We start from the raw sequence: 20,672 nt of genomic DNA, 5'->3' as shown, positions 1-20,672 counted from the left end.
CTTTTTGTATGGTTTTTGGCCTGTAATATCAAGCTGGAATATTGGAAGTGGTATGTTTTGAGCTTTTTTGTTTGCTTTGCTTTTTAGGCCTGTGTTAAAATGTTGTTAATAGAAATAAAAAATTAAGGAAGCATGAGGAAATAATTAATATCTTATTGATAACTTATCCAGTAAAATGCAATTGATTGTTTTCTATTATGTGTTAAAACAGTTAAGTGTTTATATTCTGCACAAATATTGTGACTCACGAAAGGCTAAAAAGATGACAAATTTATCGCCTTGTTTTTGAAACACTGTTGATCTAGATCAGCCTTAAACTTGGATAAAGATTTAATTTGATGCTCTCTATAAATCTGAGTTATTTGAGTTTACATCCAGAGTGTAAGGAATTGAAACCAACTTGAAGAAAAGTTGAAAAGTTTTTTCCAAATACTGTATAGCATAAGCATTAAATACTTAGTTGGGGTTTGTTTTGCATCAGTGCAGTGTGGCTTGGAGGCAATCAACCTGTGGAACCGATGAGGTGTTACGGAAGCCCAGGTTTCTTTATTGCAGAGTCTGGCTAATCATGCATTGTTAGGTCTGTTTCCTCCCATATTGCCTTTGACAATACTGCATAGATTCCCTATGGGGTTTAGGTTGGGTGAGTTTCATCACATAACATTGGTATCTTTACGGTTTTTTATTGGTCCTATAAAATTGTCAAATTTTCTGAGAAAATGGATGCTGGGTTTTCATTTGCTGTACCTTAAGCCATGATCATCAACATACAAGACATAAAAACTTAGAAAAATCTCATTCAGTGTGCCAAGAATCCATCCAATTAATTTTTGAATAGAATTACTGAAAAAATACATTTTAATAGTCTACTCTACTGAGATTCACTCTTATAATACCAAGTAAAAACAAAAGCACTTCTGACATGCTGAACACAAGCTTTTAAAGATAATGACTTGAAATGAAAATGTAAATTTTTATGGACACAGCAGTAACTTATATCATGAACTGAACTTGATTTGCAGCAAGTGAAACGACTACATGCTGTTAAAAACACTTCCTATAGATGGCAACCTTACTCCTTAGGTACGGCAAATGTGATGCAAGAAGCTGTTTATTTGGGCATGCATGACACACTGTTACTGTTTTATTGACCTCGAGACAAAACAAAAAAAAAAATGGCAATGACAGTAAAACCAATAAATATTCATGCAAGAACCCTGTAAACTGCCTTAAATTCAACCACAAGCATTTCTCTTAAATATACAATTGAACACGAACTGCACATCCGAGTCATGCATTGCTTTTTCATGCAGCACTGCAGAAAGCTCAGGAGCTCCGTATACCTTGCTAGTTCCTAAAAAGTGCATTATGGTAAAACTTGGGTTCAGGACAAGAGGGCTCCACTAGAGAGACAAAGAGTGGAAGGAGCAGAGCCTCAATCAACTGTTGTGTTGAGAAAAATGAATCATATGTTTATTTTCACGATCTCAGCTACAAAAGAGGCTAACAGTAAACACAATAGAGCACTTACCTTCCCATAGACATCATGCACTGACACATGCACAAAGATGGAAGCCTCTGTCAGTCCCTCCAGGTAAACATGTCTGTAACCTGTTGTTTAGAGATGAAAGATACTGAGAAGGAGGTGCTTTAAAGAAAGGACTGCTATCATCAGATTGTTGATTTAAAGTGGTTGATTCAGGTGGGGCCGTTTGAAAGGTCAGGGTCAACTGTGATGAATAGCTAAACTAACCTGCCAAGTCAAATGTCTCTTACAATGTGGCATCATGTTACCTGGTAACTTTACCCCATTGCTATTTAACTGTAAGAGCCACACAAAAAAAATCATGCATTTATGCATATCACAATGTTTCAATTAACTATTAAGAAGAAAACAGAGGAGTTGTACACAGACCAGGCATCAGGCTGCTAAAGGCAACAGTCCGTTGACCAATAAAGTCTCGTCCGATTGGGTCATGGTCCCAGACAAGGAAACGTACAAGTGCCAGCTCAGCCATGTGAAGTGTGAAGGACAGAGTCTCCTCCCACACTGGATTAAAACCTGAAGACAATATGTGTTCAGAATGATTAGGATCTACATTATTCCTATATCACTAAATCACATGCCTTGACTTACTGATATTGTAGTAGCTCAATCAAGTACTGTGTTTCAGAGATCACTGTATTCATAAATTAATTCTTTTTTGTTGGAGTTTAGATCTGGTATTGACATCCCTCGTAGTTTCAAGTTGGATTTATTTGCTGTTTTGCTAACTGCCATTAGCAATACAAGTTGATAACAATGTATTTCTTTCCCGTCTATGCATTCAAATACAGAAACATGCTGCCGGCTAGAGATTGTTCAAAACTAAATACATTTCTAGTTGAAGTGGATACAAGGCATCAGAAGTGCAGTTTATTCATGCAGATTGGATGTTTTACATGCACTGCAGGCATATTGCATGTTGAACTTCAGGTGGTTCAGGGATCTACAAATTTGCATGTTGTACTTCTGACTTTGGTGAGCAATCTAGAATATACTATCAACTTGGAACTATGCAACTTAGACATCCGCGGGAAAAATTTAAAGGACCAATATCAGAGGTCCATTCTGTTGATTATATTTCTTTTCATACCAAAATTGATTCATCTCACTTGTGGTTCTTGCAGTACTCAACAGCCCACAGTGGGAGTTCTTGTATGAACAATAATAATTTGCCAGAGGTTCGACTTATTTAAATATGTGGTTTCCATGTGGTTTTCTATAACTAGAAATTATTTTTTTGTGTTTTTACAAACAGAATAAAATTCCACAGATCTCTGAATTAGTTTTAAATAATCTCTTTTCAGTGTAAAATATTATAGTTCAGGTTTGTCCAGTCTACTTTGGATTTTAAATCAAAGCTGATCAAATGGAGTTCAGATTGATTAAAAAAATGAGTAAATTAGCCCTTTGATGTAACATCTGTTGGAATCCCAAATCAGACATTAAGGTATTAGCCAGCGCAAGAAAAGTGGGGGACAACCACCCACCCTACCAACACCCAAACCCTCCTGCCCCAAAAACTGAAGGTACATAGTAATAAGCAATGGAGAGCTCGTTCAGAAGTAACCTGACAGATATAATTTATTTGTTTTATCTTAAGTGCTGAGGCTGCTTCTGAAACAGAGCCGTCCTGCGTGAAAAGCCAATTCATGAATATCAAACCCTGCAACTGTGTAGTAAAATGCTGAATTATGCAAATTTAACATTATGTAAAAAAAAAAAAACTACACACTGGGGTTTCTTTTATTACAGTGCAATGTAACTACATAAGCATGAGGTGTTTTTAGATAATATTTAGGAAAAATGTTTGAAAGTGAATAAAACTGAAAAACTAAATAAATGTTAAATTAAATCCAGTCATTTGATAGAAGGTCACTGATGAATTTGAATTCTGTTTTCCTTACCATTATCATCAACAACTCTCGTCTGTTCCTTGCAGCAGTCAACGGGCAAACCAATGATCTCCACTTCAACGAATGGATCAATAATCTGAAGGCAGTAGAGAAAATCCAAATTCTGGTGTGGCACTGGTTTTATTTATGCTGTGAGCAAGTTTTACAGTTCTGAGCAGTCAAGCGCTAAAGAACAAATATGTGTGGAAACAATTATGCTCTCCAGAGACAGAATGACAGATGGAGAATGTGAGATCACTGAGCTCTCCTTTGCTCTGTTCTTACCTCTCCACGGTCCCCCAGCATGGAGTCCGGTGGTTTGGGCAGCTGCTGTCCACTAATGATCTTGAGTATGAGCTGCTTCTTGGGGTAAGCTGGAAGTGGGTCATCGCTGAATGGGTTGAAAGAGCCTAGAAGGAGTAAAGATGGCAGAGCATCAACTTTAATTAATATCATCATTTAATCCTAACATTAGGCCGTCTGTCACCGTTGTTTTCACTGAGGTCACATGCTTGGGCTTTTCCCACAATCTAAAAAGCTTTACAGCTCTTCAACTACATAAACATAAGTAAACTATACATTACACTGTAATACCTCAGCTTCTACATTTAGCTTATTTTTTGTTAAATAACACAATGTTTTTTGCTTTTGTGATGTTGGATTTACCAAAATTGAAGACAATGATTAATGACATATTTTTATTTTTTGTGATGTAGGGTTTCTGGTGTGTAGTTCATTTTTCACTCACTATCCCATTTTGGCTTCATCTTTTGAATAAATAATGATGTGGGGAAATCTGGTATGTGATTTTATACATTGGAGGTTCAATCTAAATAAATGAACCTGCTGTAGTATACAGAACAATTAAGATGTGATCTTTCACCTTTCGAACAAGTACTGCCTTACTCCAGGTCACTTCAAAATATCCATGCTCACCTTTTAGATCTAGAATTTATGCTCTTCTTTTGTTGTGTAAATTGTGTTGGGGGTGTGAACAGTGAAGACATGGGTGAGCGCCACCCTTATTTTAAACAGCCAGTAGTCTTGTAACATGACTTCGCTATGTTTGTGATGATTTCTGTACACCTGTTTTAGGCTGTCTATATTTACTTGCCTTGTTGCTGTGTTGTACTTGCATGAATTATGTGTTGTGTTATGTGTTAAGTCTGAAAAATTGACAGATCAGCATCTTGTAATGACTCCTTAGAAGAAGTCCTGGTGAACTGCTGGGATTTTGAGACAGGAAAAAAGAACCAGAGAACACAGCAATAAGCTAGGTAGGGTCAGGAATTAATCACCCTCTGGAGATTTGGTTGCCCTAAATATTTTTGTTTGCATCATACTTCTTGATGTGTTCATCTGATCTTTCTGTGAATTTCCCAGAGCTTTTGTTTTGCTTTTCTGCCACGTGTCCGCATCACTTAGCAACCTTCCTCAAGAAAATTCGTTTTCGTATTCAACTTTGTTCAGAATTTAAAATAAATAACCACCAAGACATCCAACCACCTGGACCTGAACTGAGTCACTTCCAGTCTGAGTGACCATTAAGCCAAGATTTCCACATTAGCAGAGTCAAAAGATGGGAGTGTAGAAAATGCACACCAGAAGTAAGTTAGTCCCATAATTGAGCTAACAGGTTTATTCTGGTTTACACAGTAAAGGGGCTCAATCATTTATTTAATGGTTCACAGGTGGTTCAGAAACTTTTAATTCCTCCTGCATTTATATTTGTTTCTCTCCCAGCCTAATGTTAGGCATTAGAACTCAGATTTCAAGGCCATAAAACCATTCTTAAACCTTTGAGAGACAGTGACATTTTTTAAGTTAGATTTTTGGTCAGGGTGGATCAAATTTTGAACATTTTCTTTTCTTTTAATAAAACCTCTCCCTGTTAGTTGTATTAATAGCATACAGCCTATTCAGTGTTTGCATCTTTGTTTGTATCTCTGTGCTTTTTTCTTCATTAAATACCTTGTGAAAAGACAAGAGCTTATTTTAAAACAATAATTTTTAATTATGGTAATTTCCAGTTCCTGTAGGTTTTTCTCATAATCCTTTTGGTTTTTCTCATAATCCTTTTTTCCTCATGATTATGAGCAATAATTACCATGAAGGGTAATTATTGCTCATACTTAGAGGAATATACTAATGTCTCATTGCCTTTTTACATTTGTGGTAGACATTGTTCAATTGTAACTCAAGAATTCATCCTTTAGAATGATAAGATAGATTTTTAGTGTCTTTCTGAATTATTTATGCAGATAAGATAACAAGGGATAAACATGATTAAACCTTATCTATATTTTGGTGTTTTTGTGTTTATTTTGTGTATTGTTTTACCTTTACACATGGGAGGGGGCTTGAGGACGTAGCCAATACCTCCATTCACCATGAACTTGGATCTGTTGAGCTGCATCATCCGCCCATCTGTCTGATAGTTCAGTGCAACTGGAAAAAAAAAAAATCATTCAGTTGTTCATGAAATATTTCCTAAACTTCATCAATAAATAATTCTTACAAAATCCTTTTTTATTTGATAAGATTTTTTGGAATTTTGAAAACCTTGACAGGTAAATAAAAAAAATAATAATAATACTAATTCATTCTTGGTTTTTGCTTCATCTGCCTATGAGGGTTGGAGTCATCCTGTAAATGAGCTTACTGACCTAGCCTCTGCAATCATTACCGTTTTAAAATGTAATAGTACTGGAAGGTAGCATTGAAATGACCCTGGTCAAAGTACTTCTGTGATTATATTAACAGCAGATAAGCAGAACTCCACAGGGCAAAACCAGACAATTGCATCAGGTTTGCTACAGGTTAGATTTCCTTAAAAAAACAAATAGACAACCAAAAAGTAGCAGTAAGATAACACAAACATTTAACAGCCTTTTTGCAGCTAGACTGAACAAAATGCCTGAAACAAGAACTGAGAAGCTCTACAGTCTTCAAAAGCTATGTGCTAAAGGGAAAACAGAAAGTACGCAGCCCATTGCTTTAGGTGTTTTTTTTTTCTGTTTTCTATCAGCAACAGAGGAAGAAAGAAAGCTGTGCTTTTCTTAAAATATTAATGAAATGATCGCCTCACTTTCTACATGACTTTAGCAGGGCTCCCCCGTTGTACTTTCTGACTTGCTTTTTGCTCTGTCCTGTTTCATTTAAACAAAGCTGCCTCTTTACCATAAAATTTAACCATTATCTCCCTCAGTGTTTAAGGTGATTTTTGTTTTATTGCTCGATTCTTGTCTCAGGTTTTGGCTTTTTGTGCGTGTGTGATTTTTTATTTGTTTTTTTGGTGATGCAACAATTACATTTCTTCATATGATGCTCAGGCCAACTTGCTGCTTTCAGCATTAATAACCACCTCTCACTGCAGAGCCTTTAGCTCTGGTAAAAAGTGTGCATCATTTGCATCTTGTCTGAGTTTGCATTTGGTTCATCATCCAACAAGAAAAGTTAATATATGAAATCTTCATTGTAAACACATATATGAAATCAAACTATCTTTTTTACCCTGAAACTAATTCCAAAATCAGAAATTCAGATTGGGTTGCCTAAAGTTTGCGTGCCATTGAATGGATACATAGTATCATGTGAATGCCAAGTATAAGCCTCTTAATTTATGCATGAGATAAACAGTCTCTCTAATTTGTAACAGGTGATATGAGGTGAATAAATGTTTTGCAGTGCCTTGCAAAGTATTAATACATATTAAACATTTTCATATTTTACAATTACAACGTAAATGTCTAAACAAATCAAAGAGAGTGGATGTATTTTTATTTTCAAGAAAAGAATCAAATACAGTATGCTGTCAAGATATAACAAGATACATTGACTTGGTGAAAGGGTGTATTCTTAAAAAGGTAATATTTTCTTTCCTTATGTGTATGGTTGGTTGGCCCATGTTTGGTCTATCATGCTTCAGTAAACTGCATTTTCTTCTTTCTACTTCTTTTCATTCATTATTTGTCTTAATTGTTCATATTAACATTAGTTATGTTTATTTTATCGGTTATTAAATTACATAAAGGGCTGCATGGTGGCACAGTTGGTAGCACTGTTGTCTTGCAGCAAAAAGGTCCTGGGTTCTACTCCCGGCCGGGAGTCTTTCTGCATTGAGTTTGCATGTTCTCCCTGTGCATGTGTGGGTTCTCTCTGGGTACTCTGGCTTCCTCCCACAGACCTGAAACATGACTATTAGATTAACTGGTCTTTGTCAATTGTCCTTAGGTGTGAATGGATGTGTGTATTTTATGAGTTATTTGTATGATCATCACTTGCCAGATGAAGTAATGAAATATCAGTTTTATGTACATTTAATAGATAACATATCTTATACCACATATGACTTGCAGCTGTAACTGCAACTGCTAAAAGGTGGTTCTACAAAGTACTGACTCAGAGAGAGGAATGTCAGACAGAATACCATGTCTGCTTTTCCTCCCACCAAACAATTATGCACAACATTATGATGGTGCATCACTTAAAATCCCAATAAAATACCAATTTCTTACCCAACTGACAACCAACGTTCCAGTAGAACTGCGGGTTAAAATTAGATGAGTCGATACGATAGGCTGAGGGATAAATCCTTGACAGCTGTCTCTGGTTGAAAGCCAGGAACTGCTCAGTCCTGTGGTTGACCAGCGATTGCGCTCTGGTCTCGCTGAACGACAAAACGTCACCTGGACTCCCTGAAAAACAATAACATTGCTGGGCAGTGAGAAAATGTCCACATGGGGCTGGAATGCATTGCAATTTCTGGCTAGAGTGTGTAGTTGTCATTTTTGTTTCACCTTCATTTAAGCACTCCTGTGAGGCAACCGAATTGGTAAAGATCACCAGGTTTGACAGATCTCTACTTAGTTTTATTGTCTTCCTCTTCCTTCCACCCCTAGAAATATATATATATATAAAAAAACAAGACACAAGAGCTTTCAGATAGATTCCGGTGTACAACATAGACACACTTTCACTGACCCATTTACAGTGCAAAATCATGGCAGGGCAGAGTTGACTGTCCATAAGAGGCAGCTTGCAAGCCACAGGAAAGAGCATCAAAGGCAAAATGCTTAATAAGAACCAGCACCCATGCAGCGCTGCAATACTCTCTCATTCTTGGGCAACTATGCCTACAAATCATGCATATAGGTTCTCAGACAAACACAGTGAGTCCCATTTAGGTATATGTTTTGAGATAATTCCCAAGGAAATTTGTACATGAATAATTAAACAGGAACAGAGACTAGAAAAACAAGAAAAACTTGAAAGTGGATAAAGTAAGAACAGCAAGCTGAAAATCCTTTTCCATTAAATTTCTACTCACAAAGAAGAGCACAAACCTAAACTGATAACAGGAAATCATTGTTTGGCTACAATGAGCTGAAACAACAGCATTTCTGTAGCCTGAAAATAAATACAAGTAGGTTAGGGCAACATTTCCAGCCTATATTTCCCTATTTTATAAATAACCTTAGTATTTAAAAAGCAACCATTTAATTATTTATTGTAAATATTATTCATACAATATATAAAAGAAATTACCTTTAAGGTATAGATTTATGTTATAATGAAAAAAATAAACAAAACAGACTTAGAAATATGAACACATTAACACATTTTTCATTTTAATATTTTATACTTAGTGTAATTTTTGTTTTTCCTTCAGTAGTTTAATATTTTTTCCTTCATGAAAGGACAAGTAGGACAAGTTTGCCTCAATAAAGGAGCATCTACTTGTGTGGCATTTGGACAAACACAGACCAGCTCATGATCTATGTTGCTTAGACTTTTAGATCTGTGCTGAATTACATGAAATACAGATACCCCTTCCAAAAAAGAAAAATATGGGTGTCAATGCTTTGCTTAGTATCCAAAACTAAAACACACTTTAAGAATTAAGATTCAGCTTAAAACGTCTACCTACAAATGGCCTAAGACCAAATTAATGTGCAAAATTGCCTTTTGTAAGCCCCACTACCTTGGGTTCTCTATCAGACAAACAAAAACCAGAGCAAATAATGCGTACAAATTGTACATGAACTGAATTTATATACTAACCATTCAAGGTGTTCATAAACATGTACAAATTCATATACTGATATGTAGATTAGTAAGCAACTTGGGCCTATGTGTCTTACCCAAGAGCACATCAACATGTGACAGAAGAAAGCTGTAATCAAAACCTACAGCTTTCCAATGACTATTCTACCCTGTGAGCTACAGTCGCCCAGAAAACAAACATTAAGGACATTGACTAAATGATAATAAAAATCTCTATTTTTCAGACATTCACATTTTATTTTTTAGATAATGAAGTAATGAATAAAGTCTGTAAACCCAAATATGTTTCTCTTCTTAATTTGTTTTTTATACTGTACTTATCCAGGTGATTTTTAAGGCCTGTTTCTAAATGTAGGAGGCCTTAAAGCATTCCCTGAAAATATATAAATAGGCCAGAATTATATTAAGATTGACAGTTATAAAATGTAGGAGTTTCTTACATGCAAAGGTGGCTAATACAGGTCCTTCTCAAAATATTAGCATATTGTGATAAAGTTCATTATTTTCATCATTACATTATAGAAAATAATGAACTTTATCACAATATGCTAATTTTTTGAGAAGGACCTGTATGTAACAGGGTTGAAGCAAATGCTAAGCACAGAGAACTGCAAAAATCATAGGAGAAATCATAAAGAGTGTCATGATCTTGGTGTGTTTGTATAATTTTGTTTTGTGTGGAGTCTGAGTTCTCTCCAGAGTTGATCATCTCTGCTGGTGGGCGTGATTGCTAACTCCAGACAGCACACCTGTCATCAGTCTCCTCATACTGGCTGCTGGAGATTTAAGGAGCTGTTTGTGAACTAGTCTTCACCTGATGGTCAACCCTGGTGGTAGACTCAAGCCTCTAGTTTCTTGTGAAACCTGTTTGTTACAGTTTCTGTCAAGTCTTCATGTTTTTTGCCTGGTTTTTGGCACGCTCACCTATTGTTTTCTGTGCCTAGCAGGTTGAAGTCTGGTTGCTGCCTTGTCTACAAAAACCCATTTGGCAAAAAACAAGGATCTTTCAAGGACTTTTCTGGACAAAACAAGCAGCTCTGTTTTCTCCAGTCGCAACCTGCCTGCCCACTCTCAAACTCTGCAAAAATTTCCACCTGAAACTTGAAGACCAACTTAGACAATACTCCTTCTGACTATACAAATCACCCAAGGGGTCCCACCCCTACTGCCACCTGAACTTGATGCAGGTGAACCGGAAGCCCATCTCTGACGTTCTTTGTACATATTTGTCTTTAATCTTTAAACTGCTATTCTAAATCCTGCCCTGATTCTGCATGTACCGATAGGTCAAAATCTTCCTAGCACTATGACACTGAGAAGCAGAGTTCACTGTATTCTAATGACTGTTTGGTGTTTGTTCATTATTTAAATAAAGGACTTAATTCCTTCTTTTTAAGTTTTTTTCTTTTTAACCCAAATCCTAGTATAATGATATGAGAAATATTAGAAACATCTAACAGACAAGATATTCAATGTACAATAATAATCAGCTTCTGGTGCTCTGATGATTTCACTAATAGTCAAAGCTTGATTAACTCGAGGATCCTTTTTTTTTTTTTTTAGAAAATCAGTATTTCATTTGATAGACAAGGTCCCGAACTAAATTTCCTTTCCTTTCTCTTTACAAGTCTAACCTTTGCATTCAAATCAATCATCCTAACCCTCATACAGCTGTATGCTGCTGAGGGGTTTAGTGGATTTAGTGGTGTCCTGACAACACTGCTGAGTTGGATTATTCAGAACTCATAGCACCCATCAAACCTTTCAGTTGTTAATGACTGTCAGTGTGATGGTGAAGCTGTTCAAACCTGTTGAACTGTCCTCCAGCCTCTCTCCCAGATTTTTCCTGAACATCTTCCTCTTTCTCCATGCTTTGACATGCCAGCCTTGATTTGGAGTGCCTCTGGATGCACAGAAAAATATTAAAACAAAACACCAAGTTAAAAAGCAGAAATACGTTCTCTGTTGTGCGTTCTTTGCCTTAAGCTGACAACCTGGAAATGTGCTAAATATATGATCCATCATATATGAAGCCGCCTCCTCACTCCCAGCACGGCAGTTCTTTATTGGCTAGAGGGTTGTTGCACAAGTAGCTTTAGTAAATTATGTCCATCTTAATAAAAATAACTTACTGTGTATGTTAGCAGTAGCAGTTTTGATGTGTGTTATAGTACATATATTGATTGCAATAGTGATTTTATTTACCGTATTGGACCAAATGGGGACTGAGAAGATTAGAAATGTTAAGTAACTAGTGTTCAGATTTCCAACCAACACACTGCAGGCACCTCAGGCATGCACATTTATACACAATATACACACGCATACACACAACCACTGACACAGATGTAGGAGGGTGGATGATATGCAAAGAGGGAGGCATAAAAGACTGAAGTGGAAATTTGAGTGGGTAAATACAGGAGGGATAGGAAGATAGAAAAATTCTGCATGCGGATGGTACTTGACTAATAATAAAAACTATGAGCTAGAAAAAGTACATATTTTACAGCATTCCTGATGGGATTTGATGTGGAAAAGACATGCATAACTTTTTTAAATGAACACATCACATTTAGATTCTCATTATTTCACAAAATAGATTGCCCGTTTTTTTTTTTTTTTTTTTTTTTTTTTTATAGATCCAAGCAATGATTAACTGCACAAAATTAGGATCTTTCCACCAGATCGTTATTTGAATTATAGTAACATTTTCAAATTCTTTCTTAAATGAGAAATGTGCCTGCTTTAGTCCCCATAAAGAAAGAAATAAAGAAACAGACAGAAAGACACAAGGATTTTAGTATAGTAGATGAAGGAAAGAAAGGACAGAAAAAGAGAAATGAAGACAGAAAGATAGAAAGGAGGGGAGGACACAAAGCAGAAAAGAAGGAGTGACACAAAGATAATGACACTTGGGAGGAAGGAAGGACCAAGATAGAAGTGAAGTAAATAAGAAAGAAGGGATAGATAGAAAGTAAGAAGGAAGGAAAAGAGGTAGAACACAAGGTTGGAAGCACATAAGGAAAAAAAGACAGATATTAATGATTTAGGAAAAATATCTCATGAAGAAATAAGGATTAAACATTATTAACAATAATTTTATTAGGTATTGCAACTACAACAGATATCCCTTCTATTTTATTTGTTTTATGTCAAATTTGTTGTATCAAAATCCAAGAGCAGTGAAAAGATTGTAAATGTTTTGTGGTGAACAGGAGTGAAATATTCTTGTCTCTATGCTGCTAAACTAAACTGAATTAGTCTCTCCACAAACACATCAAAGGAAAACTTTAAAAAACAGAAATACTTTTTTTCTGCGTCTTACCTTCTGTTTGAGTGTTGTGATAAGGGACCTGCTTTGGGATTTCTTCAGAACCCCTTTGGAGCTCTAAACAGAATAAAACAGATAAAAATATTTAGGGACTTTTCATCTACCTCCTTGTGCATTGTTGCTTGTATTCATATCTGGGTTTCATATGGTTGTAAAGTTCCAAACACATTAACACCCAGTGAGTCATTTAAACCCTAAAGCTGAAGGAGCTGAAGGAGGCGCAACAAAAAGCATTCACTAAAACATCAGACAGCTGAAGAGAACAGTGGGCGAAAGCTACAAAATATACCAGCTAGAAACACTTGGAGAGAAAAGTCCTCAGAGACAGAACGAGGTGAAGGGGATCACCGGCAATGTAGGACTACATAAGAGAGGATGGGAAGCCCCGATGAACTACACCCACTGCACTGAAATGGCTGTCAGGAAACTGGTTTTCTAAAAATAAGACAAGACGCAGGCAGAAAAATAAAATTTTAAATAACATTATAGACATTTAGACCATCTTATTTTGATATGCTTTGGATCACATGGAGAAACCCAGTAGGGCAGCTTTACAATATGTTTGACCAGCGTGTGTGCCAGGAACTAGTCTGTTACTTTACTCTCCAACCCTCCTCCATGACTAACATGCTGACCTAGTTTTATTCCCCTCCTTTTAGCTTCGTTCTCTCTTGATATGTTGACAAGGATTTCTCTTCCTCGAGTACAGCTCTGCAAGCCGCCTCTGTTGCCTTGGGGGCCGTACCTGCCGTAGGTTCTTCTGAAGGCCCTGGTGTGTTGCTCTAAGAAGAGCTCGGATGCTGAAGCTGTCGGTGTCCTCCTTGTCTACAATTCGAGACTCCTTGAGGAGACAATCTAGTTTCTTTCTGATGTGAGACTCCACTTGGTGATGGCCATTGCCCTAGGTGAAAAAATGGTGAAAGAAATCTCAGGTTTCAAGATAGGGGAGAGCTACATGCAAGAAACTATATCCTGAAAACTGTATTTTACAGTTTGTCATATTACAACCAAAAACTTTAATGGGTTTCCTGAGGATTTTATGTGATAGATGAACACAAAAATGTATTAATGTGGAGTGAAAGGAAATTATACTTAACACTTTTAACAAATAATACTTTGAAAAGTGTGATGTGCATTTATTTTTCAAGTCCACTGAGCCATTTGTTGTAGTTACATCTGTACATTTTTGGAGCAATGTTTCTACCAAATTTACACATCTAGACATTGACATTTTTGCCAATTGTTCTTTGGAAACTAACTAATTGCTCTTCATGGATGGAGACCATCCATGAAGAGCAATTTCCAATTTTTTTTTTTTAAAGATATATTTTTGGCACTTGTGGCCTTTATTTATTTATTTATTTTTTGACAGTAGGCAGACAGGAAAGAGGGGTAGACATTCGGTAAATGTCGCCAGGTCCAGGACTCGAACCCGGGACAGTCGCTTCGAGGACTGCAGCCGCTGCATATGGTCGCGCGCTTAACCCCTACACCATTTTCCAAGTTTTGTGATATATTCTTAATTGGATTTAGGTCTGGATATCAACTGGATCATTTTAATGTATGCATATGTTTTGATCTAAACTATCCCCTTGTAGGTCTGGCGGCACGTTTTGGGTTGTTTTAGACACGTCAAACAGGTTTTCTTCCATGATTACCCTGTTTTTTTCTTTTTTTCTTATCTCCATCCATGTTCCCATTAACTCTTATCAGCTTCCCTATCCCTGCTGAAGAAAAGTAACCCCACAGCATGATATTGCCACCACTGCTTCTTGCCACTCTTCAATAAAGGCCAAATTTGTTGAGTGCATGACTACTAGTTGTCCTGTCAACTCTTCTCTGTGCTGTGGATCTCTGCAGCTCCCCCAGAGTTACAATGTGCCTCTTGGCAGCTTCTGTCTTAATGCTCTGCTTGACAGGCCTCTTAGTGTATGTAAACACTGTTGTCTTAGGCGGTTTGGAGTTGAGCCATACTCCTTCCATTTTCATAAGACCAGTGAACAGTACTCCATGAGATTCACAAAAGTTGAGATGCTGTTTTATAACCTATAACCTAAGCCTTCTTTCTGCACAACTTTGGTTTCACTGGATTTTATGTAAGAGTATTAGAGAAATGAAAGATGAAGACAAATGCACTACTGACATACCAGATTTTTTTGTAAAACACTGAGAAACATACAGTATTTATCATTTTCCTCCCTCTTCACCATATTTGCTAGCTTGTGCTTGTCTATCAAATAAAATCCTAATAAAAGAAATTTAAGTTTATGGTTCTCATGTGACAAAATGTAAAAAGGTTAAGGGCTTTGAATATTTGTTTTGCATTTCTTAGATAAGAGACACTTAAAAGACAAAACATTAAACTTTTTTGTCACGGAGTGACATCTTTGGACTCTGTGGCTTTGTGTTTGTCTACCTTTTGCTTAGATGTTTCTATTTTGGTTTTTGTATCATGTTTTCTTTTCTCCTTCTTCTGCCTCCTAGTGTTTACTTCTTAAGTTCTTTTATGGTTGTTTTCTTATTACTGTGTAAGGTTTATCATTATTATTATTACAATTATTATAGTTCTTGGTCTTCCCTGGATTCTCTAGTTTTATTTCTCTTTAATATCTTTGTGTTTTATTGTGTTTTATTATTTGTTCCTTTGCACTCTTCTTGTTTACTAGTTTATTTTCTGTCTCATTTCCAGTTAATTCAGTCAGTGCGGTTAGGTTTGTTTACTTTTGTATTCAGGTTTTCTTTATGGGTTCTTTGTTTGTTCTTAGGTGGTTATTGTTGTTCCTATGTTCCTTCTAGTTTCTCTGTTTACTTTAGTCATGATTATTCTAGTTTTCTTATTCCCCATTTGATTATTTATCTTTGTCTGTAGGTTTGCTTGGTCTGTTTCTGTTTTTTATTAGTTACTTTGCCCATCCTCAGCCTTTGTATTTGTTTCACCTGTTCCTTCTGCTTCCCTGCCTCCTTGTCACACCTGTTCCCTGTTTTCTCTGATTACCTGCCCTTTGTTATCCCTCAGTATATTAGTTGGTTTTTTGTCATTGTTTGTTGCTGGTTCCTTGTGTTTGTCATACCCCGTTCTCAACCCACGTATTCGTGCTGAGTTTTTTCCATATGCCTGCAGAACCTCTTGTAAGTTCTTGGATCAGGACTTTGTATCTGCAGTGCCTTGTTTGGTTTCTTTTGAAAACCTCTGGAAATAAAGCTAAAACCTTTTACAACATGTTGCTGCCCAGCTCTTGTCTGTACTTTGGTCTGCCCGCAAACCACATCGTGTCATTTTTCAGTTTTGACTGGAAGCCCAAAGGCAACGAATAAATTATCCAGAAGATCAGTGATTTTCTGTCAGTCTGCAGTTGGACAACGTACAGTTAGGTGTCTGAATCTGCAGTAGTACCTATGTGTCTTTGTCTTGCCTTTATTTCATATAGCACTCAATGTCAGATAATTGTAGCATAATAATTATAAGCAATAAAACAAAACACATTTTCTCTATAAGACTTAATTCTATGTTTTGTAAAAGGTATACCAGTATATTAGTGCAATGTAAGCAGTGACTGCTGTGAAAGCATACTGGTGTACAGAGCATAATACAGAAACTCCCAGTAACTTGCCAACATCTCTTTCAAAATGGCGATGATCATCTGCTGTGGCATCTGCAGCTTCGTGCCTCCAGCTTAATGCAGAGGAATGATGCCATGCTCACTTATGAAACCAAATTGGAAAACAATGCCAGTGCTTTCCCATTTTAAATTTGGGAAGGAGATTCCTGGCACTAATGTACAAGAAAAAATAGATGGTGATGTCTAAGAATAAATATAAAAATGGTCCACGGAAAGCAAATGAATAATCTGCAAAAATCTAACTTACAGTGAAAATATCACCTGCAATGTTTGTCATGCAGGTGCAAAACTTAATGTTTACTTCAAAGGAGTAATGACAACTCTTCTTCGTTCTCCAAAGTCTTTACCCGCATTGTTAAGCTTTGGTTATCTTAAAACATTACTGCAATAAATACTTTCAAAATCACAAACATCACTGACCAATTACTGAAGTCGTTATCTCGACTACAACAACATCATTAAGATCACATTAACTTAATTATGTTTTAAGTTCATTTATTAATCGTGAGACACAAGAAAAAACACAACTGCGCTAAAAGATATAAAAGCCAAATACAGATTTAAATTTTAATTTCAGGTTGAAAAACTTATATATACCTTTACACAGTCAAGCAGTGCATCAGAGAAAAAACACCCCCTCCCCACTGACATTCACTGTCATTCATATTGACATTTCTTCCAATGGCTCCAGCAATGAAAAACCTTCTAAGTCTCAAAAGATCTGGCTGTCTAAATGTATCCCAAATGCATGCTTATAATGCATTTTTTGTTTTTGATTAAATATTCTAATACAGAGCTAAAAAAAAAAAAGAAAAATTCTGTAGAGATTATGTTTTCCTAGTTTTTTCCCCCCTATTATTTTACAGATATATTTAAAATTGGTTCACTGCCTTTGTTTTGTCAATGTATTTGAAACTAAAGGCATTCATGTAAATGTTAAAGGCTGATAATACTAAAATCAGAACTCCATGTTCTGTTTCTGACTGTTTGGCCTTAACAGTGCTGTCAAATGTCATGCATTCATCAAATTAAAACTAAACTGCAATGACACAGACATTTAATAACAAAGTCTTTTAAATTAATTTAAATCTGAGCTAATACTGTAATTGTACAAAGCCCTAAAGCAACTCATTAACATTTTGCAATGATTAACAGATCAGTTTAAACTTGCATACATAGCAGAATATTTTTTCCGCCTTTAAAGAAAATAATTTTAGAGATTCATGTATACTATTTGCATTGTTTGCCTTTTTCAAATATGTCACTACCATGAATTATTAAGATTAAACAAATGAATATAACTTAAACACACACATTCCAGAATCATGTCTAAAACAATCCTGAATAAGTGGAACAGTGGGGTCAACACACTTTTGTAATCACATCAAATTTACAGCCACACTCCTGTAACTTACATTACTGCTTTTGAGTTTGAAGTCTTCTTCAATCTCATCAGCGCTGTCATCGTCAGACACCTCCCCCTCTTCAGCATCCGCAGACAGATAGGCGGGCAGGCGCTTTCCCTGGATGGAGAAGAGATAAAAAGATTGGAAAAAAGTGAAAGTCACACATTTTACCATGTCATGCTCTGTGGTAAGGGCAATACAACCCATCCTTTATCTCTTTATTTACCTATAGAAGCCAAACGGATCACACCAGTTAAACCTCAGTGATGGTCTAAAAATAAAAGCCCCACAATTCAATGTTTCATTTCCATCCATGCAGGAAGGAAGAATCTATAGTAATGTGAAATAGGATTTTCCCAACACCACCATGTTTGACGGTATGATATTTTACTGAAATGCTGTAAGTTTTATGCCAGATGAGACAGGATGCACTGCTACCAAAGGTCTCTTTTTTATCTCTGTTAGTTCACCAAATCTTTTCCCAAAAGTGTGGGAGATCATTGAGATATTTTTGGGAAATGTGAGTTTGTCTATTGAGTTCTTTAAGGTCAACAGTATTGTTTCTGTTTTGGATGTCTATGGATGCCATTTTTATTGTTGTTTATTCATGAGATTTGTAGTTAACTGAGGTCTACATTGCTTTGGATGTTTTTGTGGTTTCTTTTGTGCCCTTCTGGATGAGTCATTGATGTGCTCTTGGAGTAATTTTGGCAGGCCGGCCACTCCAGTGGCACCACTGTTCCATGTTTTCTCCATTTGTGAATAATGGCTCTCACTGTGTTTCCCTGGAATTCAAATGCCTTGAAAATTGATTTGTAACCCTGAGGAGTCTACTAGATATAAATGAATTTGTTTCTCATCTGTTCTTGATTTTTTTTTTTTTTAGATCAGGGCATTATGTGTTGCTTCATGAGATATTTTACCTATTTCATGTTGTCAGACACATATTTAACTGGTTTATAAATTCTACAGGTCTGGTAGTCAGTAGCTGTTTCAGATATAGGCAATATGGCTCTCCACCCTAGGTGTTATTTTGTTGGAAGGGCGCAACGAAGAGCAGGGAAAAATTAACATTTAACTGTCAGTGGATTTACTCGTGATTTTCTATTACTCTTTGCATGTTCATTCAGTTGGGATTGAATGTGATGCTGAAATTGGTATCTGATTCACAGCTTTTAATTCAGACCAAACTAAAGAGTTATTTTCTTTTTTTTAAGGACTAATCTGGCCCAGTTTAAACATGATTCATTAGAACTGCCACTACTGGCAGTGATCAGGTCTTGGTGTGGCTAGAGAAATCAAACCAAAAATGTGGTTAATCACAATTTATTCATTATTTAACAAGGAGCGATATTATATTTTTTACATATCCACAGCTTGCTTTGAATTTCCCTAAATAAATGAAGTCATTTGAATACTACTTTTTGTATGTACTTAGGTTATCTTTGTCTGAAATGATTTTTTTGATGCCTTGAAATATTTAAGAATGACAACAGGCGAAAACAGAAGAACTCTGTAAGGGATTTACGGGCAAAGTGAAAACAGTTTCTGCCACATTTGGGCACTCCAGGGGGCACATAACTCTCACTCATGAAAACACATACATCTGCAGAATCCCCGTGAAACTCCCTAAGAAGCTCTTTGGATGCACTGAAAGCCCATTAGTGAACCATTCTGAAAGTGTGAATGGGAGTCAGGATTTTCAAAGCATCTTCAATAATAATAACTGGAGGCTTAGAACTTCCTGCAGTACATAACCCCTCACAGGCTGACACCCCTGCCCTCCACTTCAACCACTGGCATTTTTTCCTATCACCCTTTTTCTAAATGTGATTGTTCAAAAGCCTTTTATGAAATATATCTTTCTGCACTGCTGTGCTGATCCACAGGGCAAATGAGAGGGCTGTCAAACAATGGCAGAAAGGAGGAGAAAAAATAAGGGGCATAAAAGGCCTTTATAGAAAATCGATAATGCTTTTTTTCAAAGATATCTGACCTGAGGGAGACGAGGCAAGGAATCCTAAAGTGCAGACTTTCTTCACACAACAGATGAAGACTATTTAATTTAATTATCTAATAATTGTTGAAAGCTTTTGGTAATATAATTGTTTTGATGATTGATGCTGGCAAGGCAATATCTATCTTATTTTCAGTGCTTGGTTAACATCTTTAAGTATAGGTATGTCAAACATGATGCATGGTTTATCTTCCTGAGTATCCGCCTGGTCTTCAGGCTGCAGCAGGAGCTAAAAAGAGATAGGTCTTTGAGGCTTAGACATGACATTCCTTTCAAATTAAAAAATCATATAGACCTACAGTGCCTCCTAACCTGTGTGCTCCCATCAATAATGCTGTCTAGTACAGCAAACCCTATGCTCAAGGTTGTCAGATTTAAGCCAATGTAAGAATTTGCAGGAACAGGAAATTTTACATGTGCTATTATGTGCACACAAGGTGATTTCCAAAGAGCTATTAGCCAAAATTTGCAAAACAGGTTTGAAGGATGATGCATCTCTTACATCTATATGTTGTTTTTTTTCTGTTAAATACATGATAACTGAAAATAGGTTTAGGCTTTAAACTTCTGATTTGTCTTCCATTTCTCTTATTTCTTAACCAGTCACAGTACAATATGCAGTCATGGTCAGGTATAAAAACTGTATGAAGAGAAAAAAACAATTAAACTTTGAAAGACTTTCAGAAGGCCTGTGAAACACTTAAGATGACTTTGAAAGATCACATCAAAGTCTTACTCTTTGAATGTAAAGTACAAAAAAAAATAGGGATGACTTTTTTACAAAGCACTGCATT

The 20,672-nt window shown here is 36.2% G+C and overlaps 1 protein-coding gene across 6 annotated transcripts in view; it reads right to left on the bottom strand.

Moving 5' to 3' along the window:
• plch1 (phospholipase C, eta 1) overlaps positions 1 to 20,672 on the bottom strand; it is an 87,796-nt gene that overhangs the window by 6,344 nt on the left and 60,780 nt on the right. For 5 of the 6 annotated variants that reach the window (XM_047391781.1, XM_047391782.1, XM_047391776.1 and 2 more), the window contains 12 exons: positions 17,871 to 17,978; positions 13,581 to 13,736; positions 12,830 to 12,892; positions 11,313 to 11,407; positions 8,238 to 8,335; positions 7,956 to 8,135; positions 5,779 to 5,886; positions 3,724 to 3,848; positions 3,451 to 3,535; positions 1,916 to 2,062; positions 1,532 to 1,611; positions 1,344 to 1,403 (listed from right to left, as the gene is read on the bottom strand). In XM_047391781.1, the coding sequence (XP_047247737.1) occupies positions 1,344 to 1,403; positions 1,532 to 1,611; positions 1,916 to 2,062; positions 3,451 to 3,535; positions 3,724 to 3,848; positions 5,779 to 5,886; positions 7,956 to 8,135; positions 8,238 to 8,335; positions 11,313 to 11,407; positions 12,830 to 12,892; positions 13,581 to 13,736; positions 17,871 to 17,978 (1,305 nt within the window). The remainder of the gene's footprint in view (positions 1 to 1,343; positions 1,404 to 1,531; positions 1,612 to 1,915; positions 2,063 to 3,450; positions 3,536 to 3,723; positions 3,849 to 5,778; positions 5,887 to 7,955; positions 8,136 to 8,237; positions 8,336 to 11,312; positions 11,408 to 12,829; positions 12,893 to 13,580; positions 13,737 to 17,870; positions 17,979 to 20,672) is intronic. The other variant, XM_047391778.1, reaches the window with a different exon arrangement.

Source organism: Girardinichthys multiradiatus, chromosome 18 (assembly GCF_021462225.1).
Source record: "Girardinichthys multiradiatus isolate DD_20200921_A chromosome 18, DD_fGirMul_XY1, whole genome shotgun sequence".
NCBI classification, from domain to species: Eukaryota; Metazoa; Chordata; class Actinopteri; order Cyprinodontiformes; family Goodeidae; genus Girardinichthys; species Girardinichthys multiradiatus.
This window is presented reverse-complemented; position numbering and strand designations above follow the sequence as displayed.